Raw genomic sequence first — 23,294 nt, 5'->3', positions numbered from 1 at the left:
AACGCTCAACAACTAGACCACCGGGGTCATGTGATTGACACGTACGTTTCGGATATAATTAGGAGTGCAGCTGATCTCACTACTACCAACTTTGTTAAATTTCGAAACAGTAATTTCACTTTTATTTAATAATGGTACGGTAAACAATCCTCATTTTTTAATATGTTTTTCCTTACAAAAATACCTTTAATTTAAGCACAAATAATTAAAAATCGTAAATTTGGGTCAAAAGTTATTAACTTTTTAAGAATTCCCATAACAGCCCATGTTAAAACTTAACTTTGACCCTTAATAGTAATTAAACGGCACGGTAAAACATTTTTTAAAAAATCAAGTCTTAGTTTTTTGAAGTAAACTATAACATACTAAAATTTCATGCAAATCCTTAATTCTTTGCCGAAGGTGTAGAACGTCATTAAACTTGTGATATTTTGAAAATTGATCAAATTAATTTAATTTTGAATTGAAATGATTTAAGTGCACTTTACATCAACAATAAATTGAACAAGAAATTGACAAAGTTATTCAAGGCCAAATTTGACGAGAACAAAATGTATGGTTTGTAAAAGAAAATGAAGGAATTTGATGAAATAGAACAATTGGATATGTTTTATTTTGTCAAATTTCTTTATTTTCTTTTTATTCACGGCAAAATTGGATGTAGAATTGTGTTTTGTATAAGCCAAATTTGACCTTGAATAACTTGTTGTCAATTTCTTATTCAATTATTGTTGATGTAAAGTGGACTTTAGAATTGAAAAAAAAAATACAACAAAACATAGGTAAGAAAACAATATATTAGGTGAATATTGTGGTAATCAAATTATATAAATAAAAGTATTACATTATTACATACTATGTATTTTGGCAGATCAAACAGGTAGGTTTATACCCATGATACATTAACAATTATTACGTACCTGTTGCTTTTAAAAACTATTTAAAAGTCACTACAATATTATAAACTGTTTTGTTTCTGTCCTCACAACAATAAAACTAATATATTATACATTTGTTTACCTTTACCTTTTCCTCCAAACCACAGCTGTCCTACAGCTGCCATATTGGATAATTTTTGACATGTCATTTGAACATCCAATCAGAACAAAGTTATAATGCGCGTATGCGCTTGGGTGATGCGTATGCGCCTGGTTTTAACATATAAAAATTCACCCTCATCGCGCGTAAAGAAGTATAACTTCAAAAATCGACTTTTATAGAGGGTTTTTTACTCCTCTTGTTTCTTGAACATTCTAGGATTACATGGTTCATATCACCAACTTCTCCGCAGAGACAATATGGGTTTTCATCCAGTGCTATTTTATATTTGTACAAAGGAGTCATAGCATGATTAGATCTTATTCTGTTTATTGTAACAATGAAGTTTCGTTTTGTTAATCCATGAAACCAGCTTTTTGATGGTATGTGATTTTGGTGGCCGACATAGTTAACCCCTGTCACTGATGAATTATATTTCTGCTGCCACAATTGTTTTAAATGTGAAGTAAACTTGGAGGTAAGATCTGTAGATGGAACAATATTGGTGGTTACGTCGTATCCTGTGTCAGTGGCTGATTTGGCTAGTGTATCCACTACATCATTTATTCCTGAGTGTCCTTTAATCCACACTACAGTAAAGTTATTGTTTTCCTTTGTTTTGTTGCTTTAAAGTTCAGTTTTAACATTTCTGCCTCTATGCTAGTAAGGTATTTCGATGATTTCAGGTTTGTTATTCGGTCAACTGCACTTTTACTGTCAGTGAATATAACATGATTCTGTGTGTTTCTGGACTGGACGTATCTAAATGCTTTTGCTATGGCAATTGTTTCAGCGTCAGTGGCTGATTTGGCTAGTGTATCCACTACATCATTTATTCCTGAGTGTCCTTTAATCCACACTACAGTAAAGTTATTGTTTTCCTTTGTTTTGTTGCTTTAAAGTTCAGTTTTAACATTTCTGCCTCTATGCTAGTAAGGTATTTCGATGATTTCAGGTTTGTTATTCGGTCAACTGCACTTTTACTGTCAGTGAATATAACATGATTCTGTGTGTTTCTGGACTGGACGTATCTAAATGCTTTTGCTATGGCAATTGTTTCAGCGGTATATATGGAACACTTATCAGGTAGCTTGAACTTGTAATATTGGGAAGAGTTTGCATCATAAAAAGCACAGCCCACTTTTCCATTCAATTTGGATCCGTCATTATATTATATGTATTGGTGTTTAGGCCATCTTCTATTAATGGTTTCTAGAAAGTTTTCTTTTGTGTCCAAGTAGTATGTTTTTATATGTTTTGAAAAGAAAACATGGGAAGGTTCGGTGTAGATAGGTATAGTTTTATTGATTGACAGGGAGTTAGAGATTTGTGCCACTGTGGTGTAGCTGTTTACTAGGAGTGGAGTTGCTTTTGAGTGCCAATATGAATGGGAGAGAGTACTAGGACAGTGAGGTGGTGAATGTTACGAAGACAGTTAGCTTCTTTGGATATGGCTTTCGCCATAAATTTATGACTAATTAGCTGCCTTCTGAAAGATAGTGGAGTTTTTACAGATTCGAATTCTACAATATTTATTGGGGTAGATTTAAGATAACCAAGACATGTTCCCAAATTTATGTTTTTCTGGGTCTCTATTTTGTTTCGGTGAGTATGTACTGCTGTTCTATATAGGTGACTGTCATAGTCTAATATACTTCTAACCATTGTTTTATAGAACAGTAAAGCGGTATTTGGATCTGCTCCCCATTTGGTATGACAGAATTCTCTCCAAATATTTATAGCGTTCTCAGTTTTTTTTATTGCATAGTGGATGGTATCTTTCCACAGTAATTTTCTGTATAAATAGAGTCCAAGGTATTTAACGCAATTTTTGATTGGAAGAAGATATGATCCCAGTTGTAACTGTCCTTGAGTTATGTCCCTTTTTTTAGTAAAAATACACACTTCAGATTTTTTTTTTCAGAAAGAATTAAGTTGTTTGAATCTTTTTTTTTCGTCTTTAAAGAGGGGGGGTCCGGAATCTTCAAAAGACACCTCAGTCCAGAACGCCGCCTGACTGACCTTAGTGCAGGATTCATTCTTCGTAGTACACTTCGCGTCAAAAAAAAAACTGGTACAAGTCTTATAACCGAAAATCGTGTTTTTCTAGTTGTGTAAATTGGTCTTGTCACATATTATGTCATTCTTATTTCTAGGCAACGTTGCCAGTTCAACTAAAATATTATATCAAACCAGGTAAAAGCAGGGCTGTGCGGCAGACCGCAAGTTTTTAGTAGGTTTACTAAAAATTAAAACAACATCGAGCATTCTCGATTAGTCAGTCACATTTATTTAAACATGCATCCTAAAAAATTCTCTTATTAATTTTGTAATGTTCCATCATCTCAATTAAGTACCCATAAATTAATTCGTGTTCTATTATAATTTATGACAGATATGACATGAATGACAGATATTAACTCTAGACATGACATTAAATTATTATGCTTAATTTAAAATCGAGAAATGTGAAGGGTTTCTCGTAAAGTTGTGGGATATTAATAGGTCTGGATCCCGCGTATGAAAAAAAAGTTGATTAATAGCAAGCTGAAAATTTGTTAATAGCTTAAGGGTGTCTAGTTGAATAAACTTTGATATGTGTGAACACTGGAACAGGGGTAGTTTTAATTGTGGAACAGGTTAAAAATTTGGAACGGTCACAGCACGAAAACGGCACATTTATTTTGTCCGACAGAACAGACTTAAACTCTTCGAACAGAGATTAAACTCTCATGCAAAAATCAGACTGCTATTTATCATCAAATGGGCGTTTTAATGAGTGGAACATGTAGAATATGTCAAATGACAGGAATTATGACAGGTAATAAACAGCAGTCTGATTTTTTCATGAGAGTTTAATCTCTGTTCGGAGAGTTTAAGTCTGTTCTGTCGGACAAAATAAATGTGCCGTTTTCGTGCTGTAACCGTTCCAAATTTTTAACCTGTTCCACAATTAAAACTACCCCTGTTTCAGTGTTCCCATATATCAAAGTTTATTCGACTAGACACCCTTAAGCTATTAACAAATTTTCAGCTTGCTATTAATCAACTTTTTTTTCATACGCGGGATCCAGACCTATAATAAATAAAACACACTGGAAAAATTAAAATTTGAAATTAATACAAAATGAATAACTTTTACAGTGAACAATTGTGAAACTTAAATATTATGTATTACAATAAAATTCGAAACTGCTGAAATATTAAGCACATAGGTGGAAAATGTCGCCTGTCAACACCGTTAGACTTTATTACGGTTGTCTTGTCCGACGATGGTGGGGAGACTTATTACGTCACAAGAGTTTACATTCCCATATTTTTAAATGATTTTCGATCATTGAATGTGTGTTATTGTGTATATATGTGTATTATTTGTGTTATTATGAAATATTTAGACAAATAGTACACATTTTATCTTATACCGGGTGGTGAGTCGTAAAAAGGGCCATAGGAAACTCAATGTAAAATTCTGAATTGTTGAATTCCTGCTTCCCTAATTATTTTACATCAAAAATCATGAGAGAATACTTGTAGAGAATTAAAATCTGTATTAAAATCAAAGGTTAAAATTGTTCTACGATTTAAGTGCATTCCAAAATTTTGAAAAATATGATACATTTGCCACAATAGGTATGCGTGTAAAAGTAAGGCCACACGTTACTATTTAACTGACAGTGCTCACACCATTGACTGAATAAAAAAATCTTTATTATTAATCCTTTCTCCGCAACTGAGGGTATCTTATCAACTGTATTGTTTTTAAACAATAGATGATAAAATAAAAATTTTGACAGTTCAAAAATGTGAACATTATTGCATTGTGTGTGGCCTAAGTTTGGGCTGAAAACTAAAATGTATTACATTTTTACAAAATTTTGGAATATGTTTAATTACGTAGACCAATTTTAACAGTTATTTCCAATACAGATTTAAATCCTCTACAAATAGTTTCTAATGTCTTTTGATGTATGTACCTACAATAATTATTAGGGAAGCTGGAATTCAACAGTTCAGAATTTTACATTGAGTTAATGCAAAATTTTGACGCATGTCAAAATTCTCAATGTGTTTTAATTGTATTCATTTTTTTTCGAATCCTGAGAAAACTAATAAATATTTTTGAAAAATTTAAACTCAGAATGAAAGACTACATTATTACCGAGGGCTGAAAGTCCCTGAAAACTTCTATAATGTTTATTTTAATAAGTTACGGGGCTGAAAATAAAAGAGAAGTGTGATATTTAATTTCAAATATTTCATTCAAAAGAAACTTTTTATTTATTCTAAGGGGCTTTCCGCCCTTGGTAATAATGTAATCTTGCATCCTGCGTATAAATTTTTCTAAAATACTTGGTTTTCTCAGGATTCGAAAAAAATCATATTACGACTCAAATAACAGTAAACCCTCGTGACGTAATCTCACCCTTAATGTTCATTGGTTAGTCGATTTAGGCAACCGTAGTAATGTCTAAGAACCGTGGCCTGTCAAAATGTTCAATGTGTTTTATTAAATGTATTCATTTTTTTTTCGAATCATGAGAAATATAATAAGAATTTTTCACAGAAATACGCCAAAGTTAGGCCACACACATTACCATAATGTGTATCGGTTGCGTTCCGTCACAGTGAAGTTATTATAAATATTGTTATTTGAACTGTCAAAATTTTTATTTTATCATTTCTTGTTTAAAAAAATAATAAAATTGATAAGATAGCCTCAGTTGAGGAGAAAGTAATAATAATAAAGATGTTTTATTCAGTCAATAGTGTGCGAACAATAAGGTAAATAATATGGGCCTAATCTTACACACATGCCTACTGTGGCAAATGTAGGTATTTTTCAAAATGTTGGAATGTGTTTAAATCCTAGAACAATTTTAGCTTTTGTTTTTAATACAGATTTTAATCCCATACAAATAGCTTCTCATGATTTTTGTTGTAAAATGATTAGGGAAACAGGAATTTAACAGTTAAAATTTTACATTGAGTTACCTATGGCCCGTTTTACGATTCACCACCATGATTTTTGAACGTTATTTTTTGTATTTAGATTTAGTGCAATTCCATTATCTGTGCTGGCAACAACAGCGTGATTCACGAGCCATTGTGTCCAGTCTGAACACAGGTTTACATTGGGAAAAAAAGTGTACCAGTTTTTTTTACGCAAAGTGTACCAGCGATAGTTCCCGAGGTGCTTTAAAACGCTCTCTCGTCGCCGAGGCTACGCCGAATGCCTACCTGCTAAACCAGACCCTCCTCTGTCATCCAGCGCTCCGAAAACGGAATGGCCGCTGCAAGGTCGACATCGCTTCCGAAGCACTTTACCTTCATTTATCTACAGACTGTAAGCAAGGAGGCCCTTCATTTTCCCCGTTCCCCTTTTTTTGGTCCCAAGATTGGGCTTTTTTTTAATTAGAGCTTCTTTCCCACAGTCTGTCTCATACAATATATCTCACTTATTCGCCTCTCGTCAAAACTTATTCCCTCTGCCTTCTACTCGCCATATATTTCCCTCTCACCCCTATCGTTGGTACAGCAGTTTTTCCTCCTCTTCTTTCTTCTTGATCACTACACGGATATAGTTGTGTATGCTAGTCCAACCAGTTTTATTTTCAATCATTTTCTCAAGCATTTCTCGCACTGTCAAAAAATTCACACCTGTCTCTCTTTCCATTCTATTTCTTTCTACTATCCATCTGTTGCACTCTAGCATGGTATGTGTAACAGTGTCCGGGTGTCTGCAGTATAGACATTCGTCAGTGTCAGCCTTTCCAAACCTAGAGAGGTAGGCTCTAAAACACCCGTGTCCTGTGAGCACCTGCGTCAGGAAATAGTCCAGTCGCCTGTGACCACAGTCCATCCAATCTTTTAAGTTAGGAAGCAACATATTTTTTCACTGTGCCACATGCTCCATGTTGTTCCATTCTTGCTGCCATCTTTCAATTGACCTTTCTCTTTCCTGTCTTCTCTCGGCCATAGTAAGCTCAAGGTCTCTTCTCTCATACAGTTCTTTTCTTTCTACTACCAACACATGCAGCGGAACACACCCAGTGATGGCCCACAAGGCTGCGGCAGACACAGTCGTGTAGGCGCATGCCACTCGCAGCAGACTTGTTCTGTCCACTCGTGTAATGAGCCCCCTGTAGGCCCGTATCCCTACCGCCTCACTCCAGACTTGGGCTGCTTAGAGGACGATCGACTGCACAACACCGTGCAAGGCCCTCCTCCTTTCGGATTTGGGTCCTCCAATGTTGGGCATCATCCTCCCCAACGCAGCCGCACTGTTTGCAGCCTTCCGGGTCACCACCTGCACGTGCTTCCCCCATTTTCCATTCTGGTGCGACGTCACTCCTAGGTACTTTACGTGTTTCTTGGGTGTTAGACACGCTCCTGCACATTGTAGCTCCACACTTTGCCTGTTCCTTTTCCCCTTCAGAATGATGGCCTCGGTCTTCTCTGCCGCGAGTTTCAGTAAATGCTGTGTCATCCATTTCTTCACGACGCCACCTGCTTTCCGTACCGGGTATTTAAGATCTGGCTCGTCCCGCGCCACTACCAGCACAGCGAGATCGTCTGCAAATGCGAAGGGAGACGTACCCTCTCCATATTCACAGTTCAGAATCCCGTCATATGCTAGATTCCATAGCGTCGGGCCCAAGACAGATCCCTGAGGAGCACCTGCCGGAAACACAAGTTGTTTGAATCTAACCAGTGCTTAACTGACCATAGGTTTGTGTATAAAATGTTCTGACATTTTGGAATAGTAGTTCCGTTGGTGTTGATAACTATATCATCAGCAAACTGTATCACATTCACGTTATTCAAATTTACTTCGAAGTCCATTGTATATAGTATAAAAGTAGCGGGCTGAGTATCCTGCCTTGAAGGAGTCCTAGATTCGATGTTCGGGATCCTTGAAGATTTTGGTTTAATTTTAGTGAAAGCCGTCTATCGGAGTATAGTGAAATTAAAAATGAACATATTTGATGTCAGCTTACGGTACAAAATGTTTAGGTTTACGTTATCAAAAGCTGAGGAAAGGTCAATAAAAACTGCAGCTGTATGTTTCTTTATTGTATATCCTGTCAGTATATCTGTAACGAGAACAGTAATAGCTTCGAGAGTGGACCTAATTTTCCGGAATCCATATTGTGAGTTTGGTAGGATGTGTTCAAAATTCTTCTGTTTCTCTTTCCTTCTTATGCACGTTGAAGTTGTCGTATTTACTTTGCAGAATTTAGATTTCTTGGCATTTTTCTCCAGTTATTTCTGTTTGGATTCTCTGATCTTTCTCTGTATCTCTCGCTGTAATGTTTTATACATAGAGTTATCGTTCTTGTTTTTCATTCTTTCTTCCGTTAGTTGCAGAATCTCTGTCATCATCCATGTCTGATTCTTACCTTCTTCGTTCTTCAAAAAATTGTATTTAATGTCATCTATCGTTTTATTAAGGGATTATATCTTACCTTCTGTGCTTTCCATTGTATTATCGATTTCTTTGAATATTCTACTGAATATTTTGCTGACTATTTCTTTTACTTCGCTACATTTCAGTTTTCTCATTTCATGTTTTTTACAGTTTTTCCGCGTATTTTCTTTAACTTGGTTCTATACACGCCCACTAAAGGATTGTGGTCAGATTGAATATCAGCGCCTGGGCAGGGCCGTAACTACCATTGGGGCAACCGGGGCAGTGCCCCGGGGTCCCCGACCAAGGAGGCCCCGTGCATAGCTTTTAACGAGGAAAATAAAAATATGTATTTTAAAAGCCGATCACAAGGAAATATTTTCAAATGACCAATTGTGAAAAAGACCGCAAAATGGTTTTAATTTTTCACTGGGGAAATTAGTCTTTTAGACTAAATGCAATTGGAACAGAACAGGGCCCTTGAGACCTTAACATAAAAATTTAAATTATTGCTAAAAAAATTAGTTATTTCGGCGTAACAAAACCTAAAATGCCATTGGAAGAGGGGGGCCCGGGCTAAGCTGGGGCCCCCGAGACCTTTCGTAAACATATAAATAATTGTGACTGAGGAAATCAGTTATTTTGGCGAAATAAAAACTAAAATGCAACCGGAATAGGGACCCAGGTCCCAGCTACTTTGTCTTAATCAATTTACCCCTGACCACATCTTGGTACGTGAAAGGAACCACATATTGAAAATAAAGGTGATTATACCTACATAAGATAAAATGAGCACATTAGGATCAGTCCCACTAGTACACTGACCAGCTTCACTGAGTGTGCTTGGCTCACACTGCAGTAGCTTGAGAGTGTGCTCACTACGAAGACCAAAGGATGGTATACTAGCCTAGAGCATAGCATCCTACTCTTCATATTCGTGAATTCTGGCATTCAAAATAATGCATTTATTTTACATAGCGATCGATAACATAGTTTCGATCGCCAGGTAAAATAAATATATTATTTTAAATGGGAGAATTCACGAATATGAAGAGTACGATACTATGCTCTAGGCTAGTATACCATCCTTTGGTCTCCGTAGTGAACGCTTCCTAAGGCACGTTAAGGTGCTTTTAAATCAAAGTGAACACGAACGAAGGGACGAATTCGTAGGTGTTCGCTTGGTTATTCCTCGGTACAAAGTAAAACCATTTACATTGTAACGAACGAACGCATTCGTTGATAATCCGTCCGCAATGTCAGATACAGATGAAGCTGTAATCATTAGCGCTGCTAATTTTATAGTTATTGCAGGACATGCTGAAAAAAAAAAAGAAAGAGTAGAGTGTGGTGTTCACATAGGAGGGAAAATGCGCTTTAAAGGGGTTAAATGTCAAACATTTTTCCGGACACCCCTTGCGCTGGGGATAAATTCCCCAGACCCCCCGGTAGGGGGCCCCCAGATCACATTTGCCCCGGGGCTCCCAACATTGTAGTTACGGCCCTGCGCCTGGGTAGGGTTTAACACTGTTGAAACTATTTCGATATCTTTTGTTAACAAGCATAATATTATAGTCTATTTGATTTCTAATAATAACGTCTTCTCCGTTGTCTCTAGGCGATTTCCACGTATACAGGCGTCTAGGTGGTAGATTGTAAAATGTGTTTAGCATGATTAAGTCATGCTCAGCTGCAAAGATACTCATTGTTTCTCCACGTTGATTTCTCTCTACTAATCCATGTGAACCAATATGTTGCCCTTCTTTTCCGTTACCTATTTTCGCATTAAAATATCCCATGACTATAAAGAGTTCGTGTCTCGGTATATGTCTTATAAGGTTACTTATTTATTTGTAGAATTTATATGTAGAATCGTTACGTGTAATCAAGGTTTAAGAGCTAGTGAACCCTCCGACTAACGGCAGGCATCAGCCCTGCACGTGTATCTACCAGGTGAATCGAAAAGTGCATAGTTTAGGGGTAAAATAAACTTTATCCTGTAAAGTTTAAATTTAAGTATGTGTTTTAGTAAGTCATTTAGAAGAAATGTGTACAATAACAGGCGATTCTGAACAGCATAAGACCTTGCCAGGCGAGGGGAAAGATTAGGGTTTTTTCTTAAAATGACTTTTTTTGCATCGAACAAAGTTTTTTTAGGGTTTCTGAATCATTCCAAACAGAAAAGCTTTTTAGCGACTTTTCTCTTTGGTTTATAGTTTTTGACATATTTATAAGCGATTAAAAATTTAAAAATTGCGAAATCGGCCATTTTTAACCCTCAAAACTATGTGAAAATCTGAAAATTTCAATGTTGCCAAGGTAAGTAGATATTCTTTAAACATCGATTGATGACATCCCGAAGAGTTTTTTGCAATACAATATCAAAAACCCCTTTGTTTTTTAATTGCTAATTAAGCGAGCGCGACACTGTAGTATAAGTGAAGACGTTTGAGTTTGCATAAATTCATTATCTCGAGAATGGGCAAATTTGATAAGAAATGCTCAGACAGATCTGTTTTTAGTTTTAAATTATGACTTTTTGACATATATATACGTAATACTAGTGACGTCATCGATCTGGGCATGATGACGTAATCGATGATTTTCTTAAATGAGACTAGGGGTTGTAAGATAGCCATTTGAAAGGTTATTTAATTCTGTATTCAGTAATATAAACATTAACATAATTGTTTATGCAGGGTGTGCAAAAAAAATTTTATTAAATTAATTTACACAAAAAGAAGAATGTAAACAATTTATTTAATTCAAAATACATTTTACTGCTGTCATAAAACCAGGTGATAATGTTTATTTCACAAATAAACATTGCTTTTCGCTTAAATTCAATGCTCTAACTGCTAAGAGACATGTGGGTTGCAGTTTGAACACTGAATTTAGGCGAAAAACAATATTTATTTTTCAAATAAACATTTCTTTCTGTTTTCTGAGAGCACTAAACTAAAATGTATTTTGAAATAAATGAATTACATACATTCTTCTTTTCGTCTTAATTAATTTAATTCAAAATTTTTTTTGCACACCCTGTATAAATAATTCTGTTAAAGTTTATATTACTGAATAGAGAATGGAATATCTTTTCAAATGAGCTATCACACGACCCCTACTCCCATACGATGATGCCAAAATCATCGATTACGTCATCACGCCCAGATGGATTACGTCACTAGTATTATATATAGGCCAAATAGTCCTAATTTAAACACAAAAATTGACCTGTCTGAAGAGTTCTCTTTGCCCATCCTGCCCATTCTCGAGATAATGAATTGAGATAATGATAGCAATTAAAAAACAAAGGGGTTTTTGATATTGTATTGCAAAATACTCTTGAGGGTTAAAAAGGGCCAATTTCGCAATTTTTAAGTTTTTAATCGCTTATATACCAAAAACTATTAAACTAAGAGAAAAGTCACTAAAGAGCTTTTCTGTTTGGAGTGATTAACCCTTAAACGACCAACCTTTTTTAGGTTCCATGTACGACCAAGGGTGGGTAAAAAATGTCCACCTCGAAAATAGTTAACGTATTTATTGAGAGTTGTTGGAAATGGATTAATCTTAAAAATCTTATGCTTAATAAACACAGCATCTTCTAAAATATTAATATAAACAATTTACAAACCTTACGACAAAATTACAATGTACAGCTGGTTCCAAAAAAAACTGATACGACTCTAATGCCCGGTTGCACCAACAGATCTTAGGCTTAAGTCGAGAATATCATAAGAATGAATATAATATAATTATAATATATTACAATTAGAATACCATAATATAATAATAGATATAATTGATAATAAGGTAAGAATCTAAAATTATGGTGCAATGTAAGTGATACTCAAGGAGGCCCTATCTATAAGTAGAGCTTACCTAAGCTGGAGCTTAAGATCTGTTGGTGCAACCAGGCATTAAAGCGTATTTTGTAGAAAATTGAGCAGTGTACTTTCTTCTTCTTCTTCTTTTTGTTTTTGGTCTCGCTGCAAGGCAATTACCAGCACGATTTATAGGCGATCTTGATGTAGTCTGGCTCTAAGCCATATCAAAATCGCTGACTATGTTCTTGTAAAAAGCTTTTGATGAGGTGTGATATAATGAATATGGGTTTAATTATATTTAATTTATTATATTTTGAAGGATAAATACGTATTATTTACATACTGTCACTGTCACTGCCAAATCTTAAAATTTGTCAGAAAACTTCAACCTCAAAAAATGGCAGTTTGTTTGTTTATTTTATTATTTGTCTGTCATAATAAATATAATATAAAGGTATTTGGTATCAACCGCTACAACCAGTTTTCACAAATAGTCCTTGGTATCTCAATGTCCCTCACATAGATAGAAAAACATATAACAACTATTATCAGAATGCGTACAGGTCACTGTTTAGTTCCAAATCGCCTATTCAAAATGGGGATAGTAGAACATCTTTATTGTGAATGTGGTCAATTAGCAGATTTACAACATGTGATTCTTGAACGTCCTATAAACACTGTGCAAAATTTTGATTTATATACTGAATTAGCTAAAAATGGGTTCCCAACACCCATATCCCTTACAACCCTTCTTATAAACCGCAGTTGGTTCTTATTAAACTTTTAATACATTTTTTGAATATACAAAAAATTAAGTTATGAGGAAAGTAAAATATTGGAAATAAATAGGTAAAATAAATGAATATAAATATGTATAATATATAATAATAAATAATTTGAAAAATATGTCAAAAGTACACGTGAAAATATAATTGAGATTTAAGTAAACTAATAATATAATATTTTGTTTCTTTATAAACATTCTGTAATCACCTGGGTCTTTCACTATACCTATATGTGGCAACAACATGGGATTGTGTAATGGTCAGGTGTTGCCCCTGTATAAGAGAAGTTTGTGCCTTTGTTGTATTTATCCCATGCCAACTCAAAAATGCCTGTAAACTAAAAAAGACATAGAAGAATAATATTGTGTAATGGTCGGAAGTTGCCCCTGATAGAAAAAAGTTTGTGTCTTTGCTGTGTTTGTCCCATGCCAACTCAAAATTGCCAGTGAACTCAAAAAAAGTAAAAGAATAAGATTGTATAATGGTCGGCAGTTGCCCCTAAAAGCAAAAAGTTTGTGTCTTTGTTGCATTTGTCCCATGCTAATTCAAAATTGCCAGTAAACTCAAAAAAAGTAGAAGAATAAGATTGTGTAATGGTCGGCATTTGCCCTTGAGAGCAAAAAGTGTGTGTCTTTGCTGTATTTGTCCCATGCCAACTCAAAATTGCCAGTGAACTCAAAAAAAGTAGAAGAATAAGATTGTGTAATGGTCGGCAGTTGCCCCTAAAAGCAAAAAGTTTGTGTCTTTGTTGTATTTGTCCCATGCCAACTCAAAATTGCCAGTAAACTAAAAAAGAAGTAGAAGAATAAGATTGTGTAGTAGTCGGCAGTTGCCCCTGAGAGAAAAAAGTTTAATGTCAATGAAAAAAGTTAGTTGTTGTATTTGTCCCATGCCAACTCAAAATTTCTACTAAATCAAAGAAGAAAAAAAGATTGTTTATTGATAGACAGTTACCACTAGCGTGAAATTTTTTTTTATCTTGTCATGTTATTCCCACACCAACCAAAATTGCCAGTTAACTAAAGAAGAAGAAGAAGAAGAATCAAATTTTACAATGTACTAACTCCAAATTGTAAGTGAATAAGGGATTTTTCCCTTATTCCGCGACGACGAGCTGGCCAAATACCCAAGTAGGTGGAGGCCAATAAACTAACGAAGAAGAAGAAGAAATATAATATAATGTCAGACCAATCATACGCTGCTCAAAATGATCAAACCTTACTAAGAGTCGTATCAGTTTTTTTAGGAACCAGCTGTACATCAAAATTAACATACCAGTAAAAGCCAGTAATTCAGATTTGTCGATTTTCTCCACATTCTTCCTTTCAGTCTCCTCATTGGCGGATAGTTATGTAGATTATGTAATTATACGTCGATAATTATATGGATTATCTTCCCACCAACGAGAAATTATATAGAAACCTTTAGGAACAAGTCTTAGGGTCGATTTCTCATACCTGCGTTAATCTATGGTTCAGTTGAACCAGGTTCACCCGTGATCTGTGGTTTTGTTTGAAATGCATTTCTCATTGCGCGTTCATGTCAGCGCTCGTTCTACAGCTTTCGAGAAATGCCAATAGATGGCAAAAGGTAAAAAACCGTCGCCATTTTGAACTACCATTTTTATGCTGTTTTTGAATAAAGTTAAATTTAAGTATTTATAGTCAAATAGTCATTTTAATAATTATAAATAAATATTATAAAAACAAAAATAATGTTATCGTTTATCGTTAGGCTTAATATAATAAAATAGGATATATTTATATTATGACAGCGTTTCGTGTTAATACAACGCATGCGTAGTCCATGGAATCATCTGAACTGAGTTCTGAAATCTTTGAACGGCCGAATTCCACCGTTCAAGCATCGTTCAAGTTTAAACTGCCATCGGTTGAACGTGAATTGAGAAAGACGATTTTGACTTTAAACTGACGTTTACTAGAAGTTCAGGTTAAACTGGAGTTGAACTCGATATGAGAAATTGGCCCTTACCAAGGGTGTACTTTTATACCCACCCATATTTAACTCAAGATGCTACTTTTATTTTCAAAACTATCGGTAAAACCAAATTAACATGCGATAAAGGTCTGTCTTTTTAACAGTAAATAATGTTTTAACAAATTTTAAACACGTAATAAATATGTTACAAGGGAATACGCAATAGGTGGACATTTTTTACCCACCCTTGGGCGTTTAAGGGTTAAAAAATCCTAAAAAACTTTGTTCGATGCAAAAAAAATAATTTTAGGAAAAAGCCTTTTTAGGAAAAAGTAATAAACTTTACAGGAGAAAGTTTATTTTACCCACTAAACTATGCACTTTTCGATTCACTTGGTAGATACACGTGCAGGGTTGATGCCTGCCAGGTCATGGTTTTTGGCCTTGGTGTGCTATGAGTTATCACTATACAAACTAGACTTACAGGAATACCGTTATTCAGAGGGTTCACTAGCTCTCTTACTAACATAAAACACTGTTAAGATGAGAAATATCTTAAATATGCGGTTAAGTTTTATTAATGCACTATAATGAATAAATTTTATTATCAACCTGTACAAAGAATTTAAATCGAATAAAGCTTTTTTTATATAATTTGTAGAAATGGCTTGCGGTCTTCCAAAGGACATTGGTGGGTGCAAGAGCAATGTAGATAGATGGTACTTTGATATTATTAAAGGTGAATGTAGTATTTTTACCTATAGTGGATGCGGAGGCAACATGAATAACTTTAATACTTTGGAGCAGTGCCAAACACTATGTGCCAAATTTAAAAGTAAGTCATTGAAAATAAAAATTTAAAAAATAGATTATAATTAAAATATTGTGCGGCAGTATTAGTAATTATTATTCTTTTTCTTTACGTAGTTTTTGTTATCGTTTATTTCTGTTTAATAATATACGCGAGCGGCGAACCCCCAAAAGCTGATCATGACCTATAATTTGTTGGCAACCAGGCAAATTTGCCATGTCATGTCATGTCGAACATGTCAATAAACAAGAAAATTTTGATTTTATAATTTGAATGGAATTTAATATTTTACTGGCAATATCTCGACTTATTTTAAATATTTTGGTTTCTAATTATTTTGAAATGACATGCCATCATACTTCTGCAAAATAATGAGATATTTCCAAACACTTTATGATGATTTAATCATAAGAATTTTAACATATACACATATAAATTATAATTTGTATGGAGAGGTTAGCGCGCGAACCTTTACGCTGTGAACCGATGTTGCGCCTCAGAGCGCGCTATTAAAATTTCAACATCGTGGCCAAAAATAAAGATTCGAACATTTTTCCAAATTCAAAATGTTCCTTTTGAGTTCTTCTATCATCATTATCACCCAGCCTTTTGCTTCCACTTCTGGACATAGTCCTCCCTCATTTTGGTCCATTGTGCTCATCATTAAGTCAATTAAAGTAAATGTTTATTGCTCAAATTCAAATAAAGATAAAGTAATTTAGCAGATTTTGTTTGGAAGTCTATGAATTAATCTTTAAAATGAGACTTTGTAAAGCTCATTTTCTTGCGTAAGAGCCGACTTACAATCGAGAAAGCTTCGAAAATTACTTATTTTGCAATTTGCAATTTGTATTACGCTTTAATGGTAGGGGAGCCCAAGTGAGGATTTTTGCAGTTACTCAAGCGCGTCAAATTATCACATTGGGAGAAACCTGGTACCCTGAAAATGTTCGTTAAAATGGGCCCGAAAAAAAATCTATCCTTAAAAATACTCAAAATTGTCAGATTAAGATAAGGTAAGTTAAGTACGTCCAAAAGAGTGTACATACATATACATAATCGATGATCCTCTTATACCGTAAGGTGTCGAGGTGTCTTCTTTACTCGTTATTCTCTGCGAACTTACGCCACTTTTTTCGGTCCCTAGCTAATTCTTTGACTTCCTGCCACGATTTTCCTCTATTCTGCAATATTTCCATCACACTTGTATTCCACGTTTTCCTTGGTCGGCCTCTCCTGTTTTTCCCTATCGGCCTCGCTTCCCATGTCATTTTAACCTGTCTACCGTCGTTCATTCTAAATAAGTGCCCAGTCCATTTTAATTTCTTTTCATGAATTTTTTCCTTTAATAATTTTACTTTTAATTCTCTTCTAATATCTTCGCTACGTCTTTTATCCATTCTCCTAGCTCCCACAACTTTTCTTAAATACCGCATTTCCGCTGCTTGCAATCTCTTTTCTTGTGTGTCGCTCAATACCCAATTATCTGCTCCATATGTAGTGATAGGTAGGTAAATTGTTTTAAATATTATCATTTTGGTTTTCCCAGTTATTTCTTTTTTATTTAAGAAGTTTTTATACATCGAATGATATGTTCTTGTGGCTGCTTTTATCCTATTTCCAATTTCGTCTTCTTGTGTCCTCTTCTTATTTAAAATTATCCCAAGGTATTTAAATGTATCTATCTGTTCTATTTTTTTGCCTTAGATTTCAATATTTAAGTTAACACCTTTCTTGGATATTGCCATTACTTTTGTTTTTTCCATATTAATTATTAGATTGTAATTTTTTAATTCTGCCTCCCAGATTCTTATGTTCTCCTCCAGAGCTCTTTCAGTTCTTGCCACAATAACAATATCATCTGCAAATACACAGGCTTCGATTTTTATTTGTTGTAGATTTCTGTATCCTATGGTATATTTTTTTGTTTTTGGCCAGCATTTTTTAATTACTTCGTCTATTACACAGATAAACAGTAGAAAGCTCAATACCCCTCCTTTTCTGACTCCGTCGTTATTTGTAAATTTTCTGGAAAAAAGATTGCCTGTTCTTACCTGATTTATGGTATTGCAATACAAACTCTGGATTGTGGTTATCAGTTCCATATCCACTTCCTTATTTGTCTAGCTTTGCCATATTCCCTCCCTGCTTACCATGTCAAAAGCTTTTTTCATATCTAGGAATCCAAAATATACAGTTTGATCTTTTAATATGGCTTTTTGGAAGATCTGCTGTTGAGTGAAGATATGGTCCTGGACGCTACGTGCTGGCCTAAACCCACTTTGAATATCTGCTAATCTAGGCTCGACTAAATTCCGGAGCTTCCGTTCTAGGATAATTTCGTAGACTTTTAATGTTGAACAGAGCAACGATATGCTTCTGTAATTTCCACATTCTCACGAATCTCCTTTTTTGTGTATAGGCAATATTATAGCCGTGTTCCAGTCACTCTTTATTTTTTTAGTTTTCCATGTTAGGTTTAACTGTTCATAAAGTTCCTTTTTGCCCAATTCTCCCAGATATTTCAACAACTCGGCATCTAATCCATCTATACCTGCAGTTTTGCCTATTTTTAGTTGGGTTAAGGCATCTTCCACTTCATTCATTTGTATTTTATTGTCTCCAATTACATCTTGTTCTTCTGTGGTTGTATTGTTTAACGTTACTATTTTGCTGTCTGCTGTTGGCTTGTATTTGCTTAAAAGTTCCATAAAATATTCTCTCCATCTTTCTATAATGTGGTCTTCTTCAGTTATTATATTGACATTCCAATCTTTAACCTGCTGAAGCTTCATGTGTGGTTCCTTTCTCATATTTTTTACGACTCGGTAAAATAATTTATCTATTTTCTATTTCTTCTATTTTCTTCCATACTTTTCCCAAAATCTTACCATGCATTTTGTTTTTCTTGTTTAACCATTGTTTTAAGTTTTAACTTTGTTTCTTTGGTCTTTATATTTATCGTAGACCAACTGATATCTGTTTTGTAGATACATTTTCCATAAACGTTTCTTCTCTTTCACTTCTTTTTAAATATCTGCATTCCACCAGCTCGTCTGATTTTTCTTGTTGTTTCTTCTTGTAAATCCACAAACGTTTTCTGCCGTTGTCAAGAGTATTTCTTTAAATCTAATCCATTTAAGTTCCACATTGTTTATATGTTCACTTTTATCAATCTGTTCCTGGTTTCAATATTCCTTAGCAGAAGAGTCTATATTTCAAAAATCTGATGATGTAAGGAAATGGGTGAGTCAAAAAGTTTTACAAAAGAAATGCAAATACTTCGCGAAATGAACTTCAGATCGAAAAACAAAAAAAATACATCTTCAATATTTTTCAAAAACCTATCGAATGGTAATAAACATGACCCCCCCCCCACGTAGAGGGATGGGGGTAAATTCAAAATTTTAAATACAAATCCCGCGATATTCCCCAAAATGAATATTAGATCGAAAAACTGCAAAATACACTTTCAAAATGTTTTTGAAAAATCTATCGAATAGTACCGAACAAAACACCTCACAAAGGTGAGATGGGGGATTACTTTAAAATTTTAAATGGGACCCCCAAATTTTTATTGCAGGATTGGATTCTTTGCGTAAAAATAAGCAACTTTTTTCGAGACATTTTTTCGAATTATGGATAGATGACGCAATAATCGGAAAAAACTATTGTTGGAAATGAAAAATTCAATTAAAAAGTAGAAAGTCCCCACTAAAATGAAAAATTTTACTTAACTTTTTTTGGTTTTAGGAACTAATAATCACAACCCAATGGGTCTCCATAACGCTCGAGTGGCTGCAAATTTAGCATACTTTGCTCCCCTACCATGATTTTGCAATATCTTGACTTCTAATTGTTGAATTTAAGTTTAGTAAAGGCTATTTTCTTTCTTTTTTATTAAGGAACAAATTTTATAAAAAAAATATTTTTTCTCTTTTTGTTTATGCGCTACAGCCTTATAAACAATTTGTAACAATTTTTTGATCACACGTATCGAAATACACCCTCGAAATTCGTAATCAACAACCAATAATCCATAATAAACCGTCGAGTTTGCTCATCAGAATTGAAACGGCCACGGTGATCTCTATTTGGCGCCTACACTAGTGTTTTGTTATTAAAAAAAATATGTTAGGTAACATTTTTCCACTAAAAGGACGTATTGCATATTAAAACAGAGTTTTTAATTCCTAATAACTTTTCGTAATAACAATTTTTTGATAATTATGTATATAAAGGTACTTTACTCTTGAGCGAAATTAATATTTTTTTAACAAACTCTATATAAGATTGATAAAATTTTATATCTTATGGTTGCATCGTAGGTTATAGACCATGTAGAACTTTTTATGAGGAATAACTTTTTTCGTAAAATTAATACTCAATAAAAAAGGGTCCCATATGCGGACAACTTAAGTAGATACGCTGTATAGATAAGACAGAATAATAATAGTCATTTATGTACCAAGTCAGTAAAGACGTTTTGAGCGAAAAATACTTAGAAGAATTTTCGGACATCACCACGATATTAACACAAACCAGTATAGGATCAGAACCAACATCGAATTAAAAGCACTCTACAATGACACCGATATTGTCCAAGAAATTAAATCACAGCGACTAAGATGGGCAGACCACGTGCACAGACTTCATACCGAGAGACTTGTAAGACTGGTATGGGAGGAGATTCCTACAGGCAAAAGACCACTCGGACGTCCCAGAATACGATGGAGAGATAACATCCAAGCAGATCTCCGAAAAATGAACATTCCATTTGACCCTAGTTTGATGGAAGACCGAACAAATTGGAAGAAAGTTGTACAGTCAGCCAGGACCCAACCAGGGTTGTAGCGCTACGTGATGATGATGAAGTCAGTAAAGAGTCTTTATTGACGTGGTGCATACAAAATTTTATCGCCAATCATAAAAAACATTAGGTTTGTTCTAGCATCAGTTTCAAACGGTTTGAAACCATCAGCGAATAGTGGACCAGCGCGAGTAGAGGAGATAGCACTGGTGAATGTATTATGTTCTCTCACTGACCAACTATTTCTTGACGGTTACTGACTAGTTTGACTGTTTGCTAGAACAAACCTAATAACACTTACTTACAATTTAAGAATTTTTTTAATTTTAGACGAAATAAAAATTTCGTATGACAGTAATGACTGATGACTTTTGCATGTTGGCCGGTTTCGATGTTTAATCGATAGTTATCAATATTAAATAAATAATTACTAAATCTGTAAAGTCTTGATTTATTTTGTATCAATATATGTACATAATTGCATAATAATGCTACAGGCTTTCACTTTTTGACATATACCCCAGGCTGTGGGTGAAAAAACGTGATATAATTCAGGAATTTTTGAAACCTATCAGGTGTTGTAACGGACGATGCCAGGAATAACTTCTACTAAAATGTAACCAATAATATTGTGCGCTTTTTTTTTAATTGCGATTTTCATTTGTTAAATTTACAATTTTTATTGATTTTTAATTGTGTAGCTGAGGATATTGATTTTAGAGAAAGACTTTTTAATAGAAAGTTGTAGTAAATTAAAAAAACCTACAATTTGAGGTACGGTAAGTTTAATTTGGTTAATTGGTTATTGCAAAACAGCCTGCGAAAGTTCCAAAATGGCCGTTTTTTACAATTGCATTATTTATTGTACAAATAATTTTTTAAATTTTTTTAAAGCTTTACAATGAAGATCTTTCGATTCCAAACATAAAAAAAAATTTTAAAGCCAGATTAACGAATTTGTTGCTTAGATATTATAAATTGTTTATCCCAGGAGGTCAAATGTCGAAGGCTATAACTTTTTGAAAAAAAAAATCGTAGAAAGTTGGTGAAACATCCAATCTCCTTCGAAAGAGTTATATTTTCATATTCTGATGTAAATAAATGCGTAAAACACTTTTAAACCTCTAATTTTTGGATTTGAAAATAAGGGGGCAAATTTCGTTATAAACATTTAGAGCTGAAGCGGCCCTGAACATCCTATGAGTTTTTAAGTTACATATTATTGTTGCTGAAGATGAAACGAAGATTTATAAAAAAATAAAAAATTTCTACGACCAACTGAAGCCGAGATAATTTTTGGGTTTGAAAATAAGGGGGCAAATTTCGTTATAAACATTTAGAGCTGAGGCGGCCCTGTATATCCTATGAGTTTCTAACTTACAGATTATTGTTGCTAAATACGAAACGAAGAATTATAAAAAAATTAAAATTTTCTACAACCAACTGAAGCCGAGATAATTGTTTTTTTTTTCTTATTAAATCATAGTGCCTTTACTTATAACAATTAAGAATTTATTTTACAGTCATTGACTAAAGAAAGACTTATATTATCTTAAAATGAAAATTAATTCGGTGCTTTTGCAAGCGGCCGAATTTTGCAAATCGCCCGGCTCGCTTCAAATCCGCGCGCTGGGAAAATTTTTACGTAACTTGTATTAAATTTTGACAGAAAACAATTTAATAATATTACCATTATAATATACAGTCTATTTACCACTGTATTTGTTTTTCTTGATAAACTTTTATATGTGAAATCCAAAAAGAATAGTCACTACAAGAAGAAAAAGTTTTATATTGTATATTATAGTAAGAAGTAACATTATTATTATTATATTTATATAACAATGAAAAAATTAAAATATAGTTATATATTTCATATACATATATGTATAATTTTTGTAATATTATTTCTTCAGAAATGAAATTTCACATATAAAAGTTTATCAAGAAAAACAAATACAGTGGTAAAAGACTGTATATTATAATGGTAATATTATTATATTGTTTTCTCTCAAAATTTAATACAAGCTAAGTAAAAATTTTCCGAGCGCGCGGATTTGAAGCGAGCCGGGCGATTTGCAAAATTCGGCCGCTCGCAAAAGCACCGATTTTAAAAATAATTTTTAATAATTAAATGTAATTATATTTTATAATAATTTTTATTTTAAGATAATATAAGTCTTTCTTTAGTCAATGACTGTAAAATAATTTCTTAATTGTTGTAAAGAAAGGCACTACGACTCAAGATAAAAAAAACAATTATCTCGGCTTCAGTTGGTTGTAGAAAATTTTTATTTTTTTATAAATCTTTGTTTTGTCTTCAGCAACAATAATCTGTAAGTTAGAAACTCATAGGATGTACAGGGCCGCTTCAGCTCTAAATGTTTAGAACGAAATATGCCCCCTTATTTTCAAACTCAAAAATTATCTCGGCTTCAGTTGGTCGTAGAAATTTTTTATTTTTTTATAAATCTTTGTTTCATCTTTAGCAACAATAATCTGTAAGTTAAAAACTCATAGGATGTACAGGGCCGCTTCAGCTCTAAATGTTTATAACGAAATTTGCCCCCTTATTTTCAAACCCCAAAATTAGAGGTTTAAAAATGTTTTACGCATTTATTTACATCAGAATATAAAAATATAACTCTTTAGAAGGAGATTAGATGTTTCACCA

General features: G+C 33.8%; 1 protein-coding gene across 1 annotated transcript in view; it reads left to right on the top strand.

The window, feature by feature from the left end:
- The window catches only part of LOC114334145 (spondin-1-like), a 124,340-nt gene that overhangs the window by 67,561 nt on the left and 33,485 nt on the right, over positions 1-23,294 (top strand). The window contains 1 exon segment of the mRNA XM_050658492.1: positions 15,661-15,834. Within this exon segment, the coding sequence (XP_050514449.1) occupies positions 15,661-15,834 (174 nt within the window).

This window comes from Diabrotica virgifera, chromosome 8 (assembly GCF_917563875.1).
Source record: "Diabrotica virgifera virgifera chromosome 8, PGI_DIABVI_V3a".
In the NCBI taxonomy this organism is placed as follows: domain Eukaryota; kingdom Metazoa; phylum Arthropoda; class Insecta; order Coleoptera; family Chrysomelidae; genus Diabrotica; species Diabrotica virgifera.
Note: the sequence above shows the minus strand (reverse complement) of the source record. Positions and strands in the feature narration are given on the sequence as shown.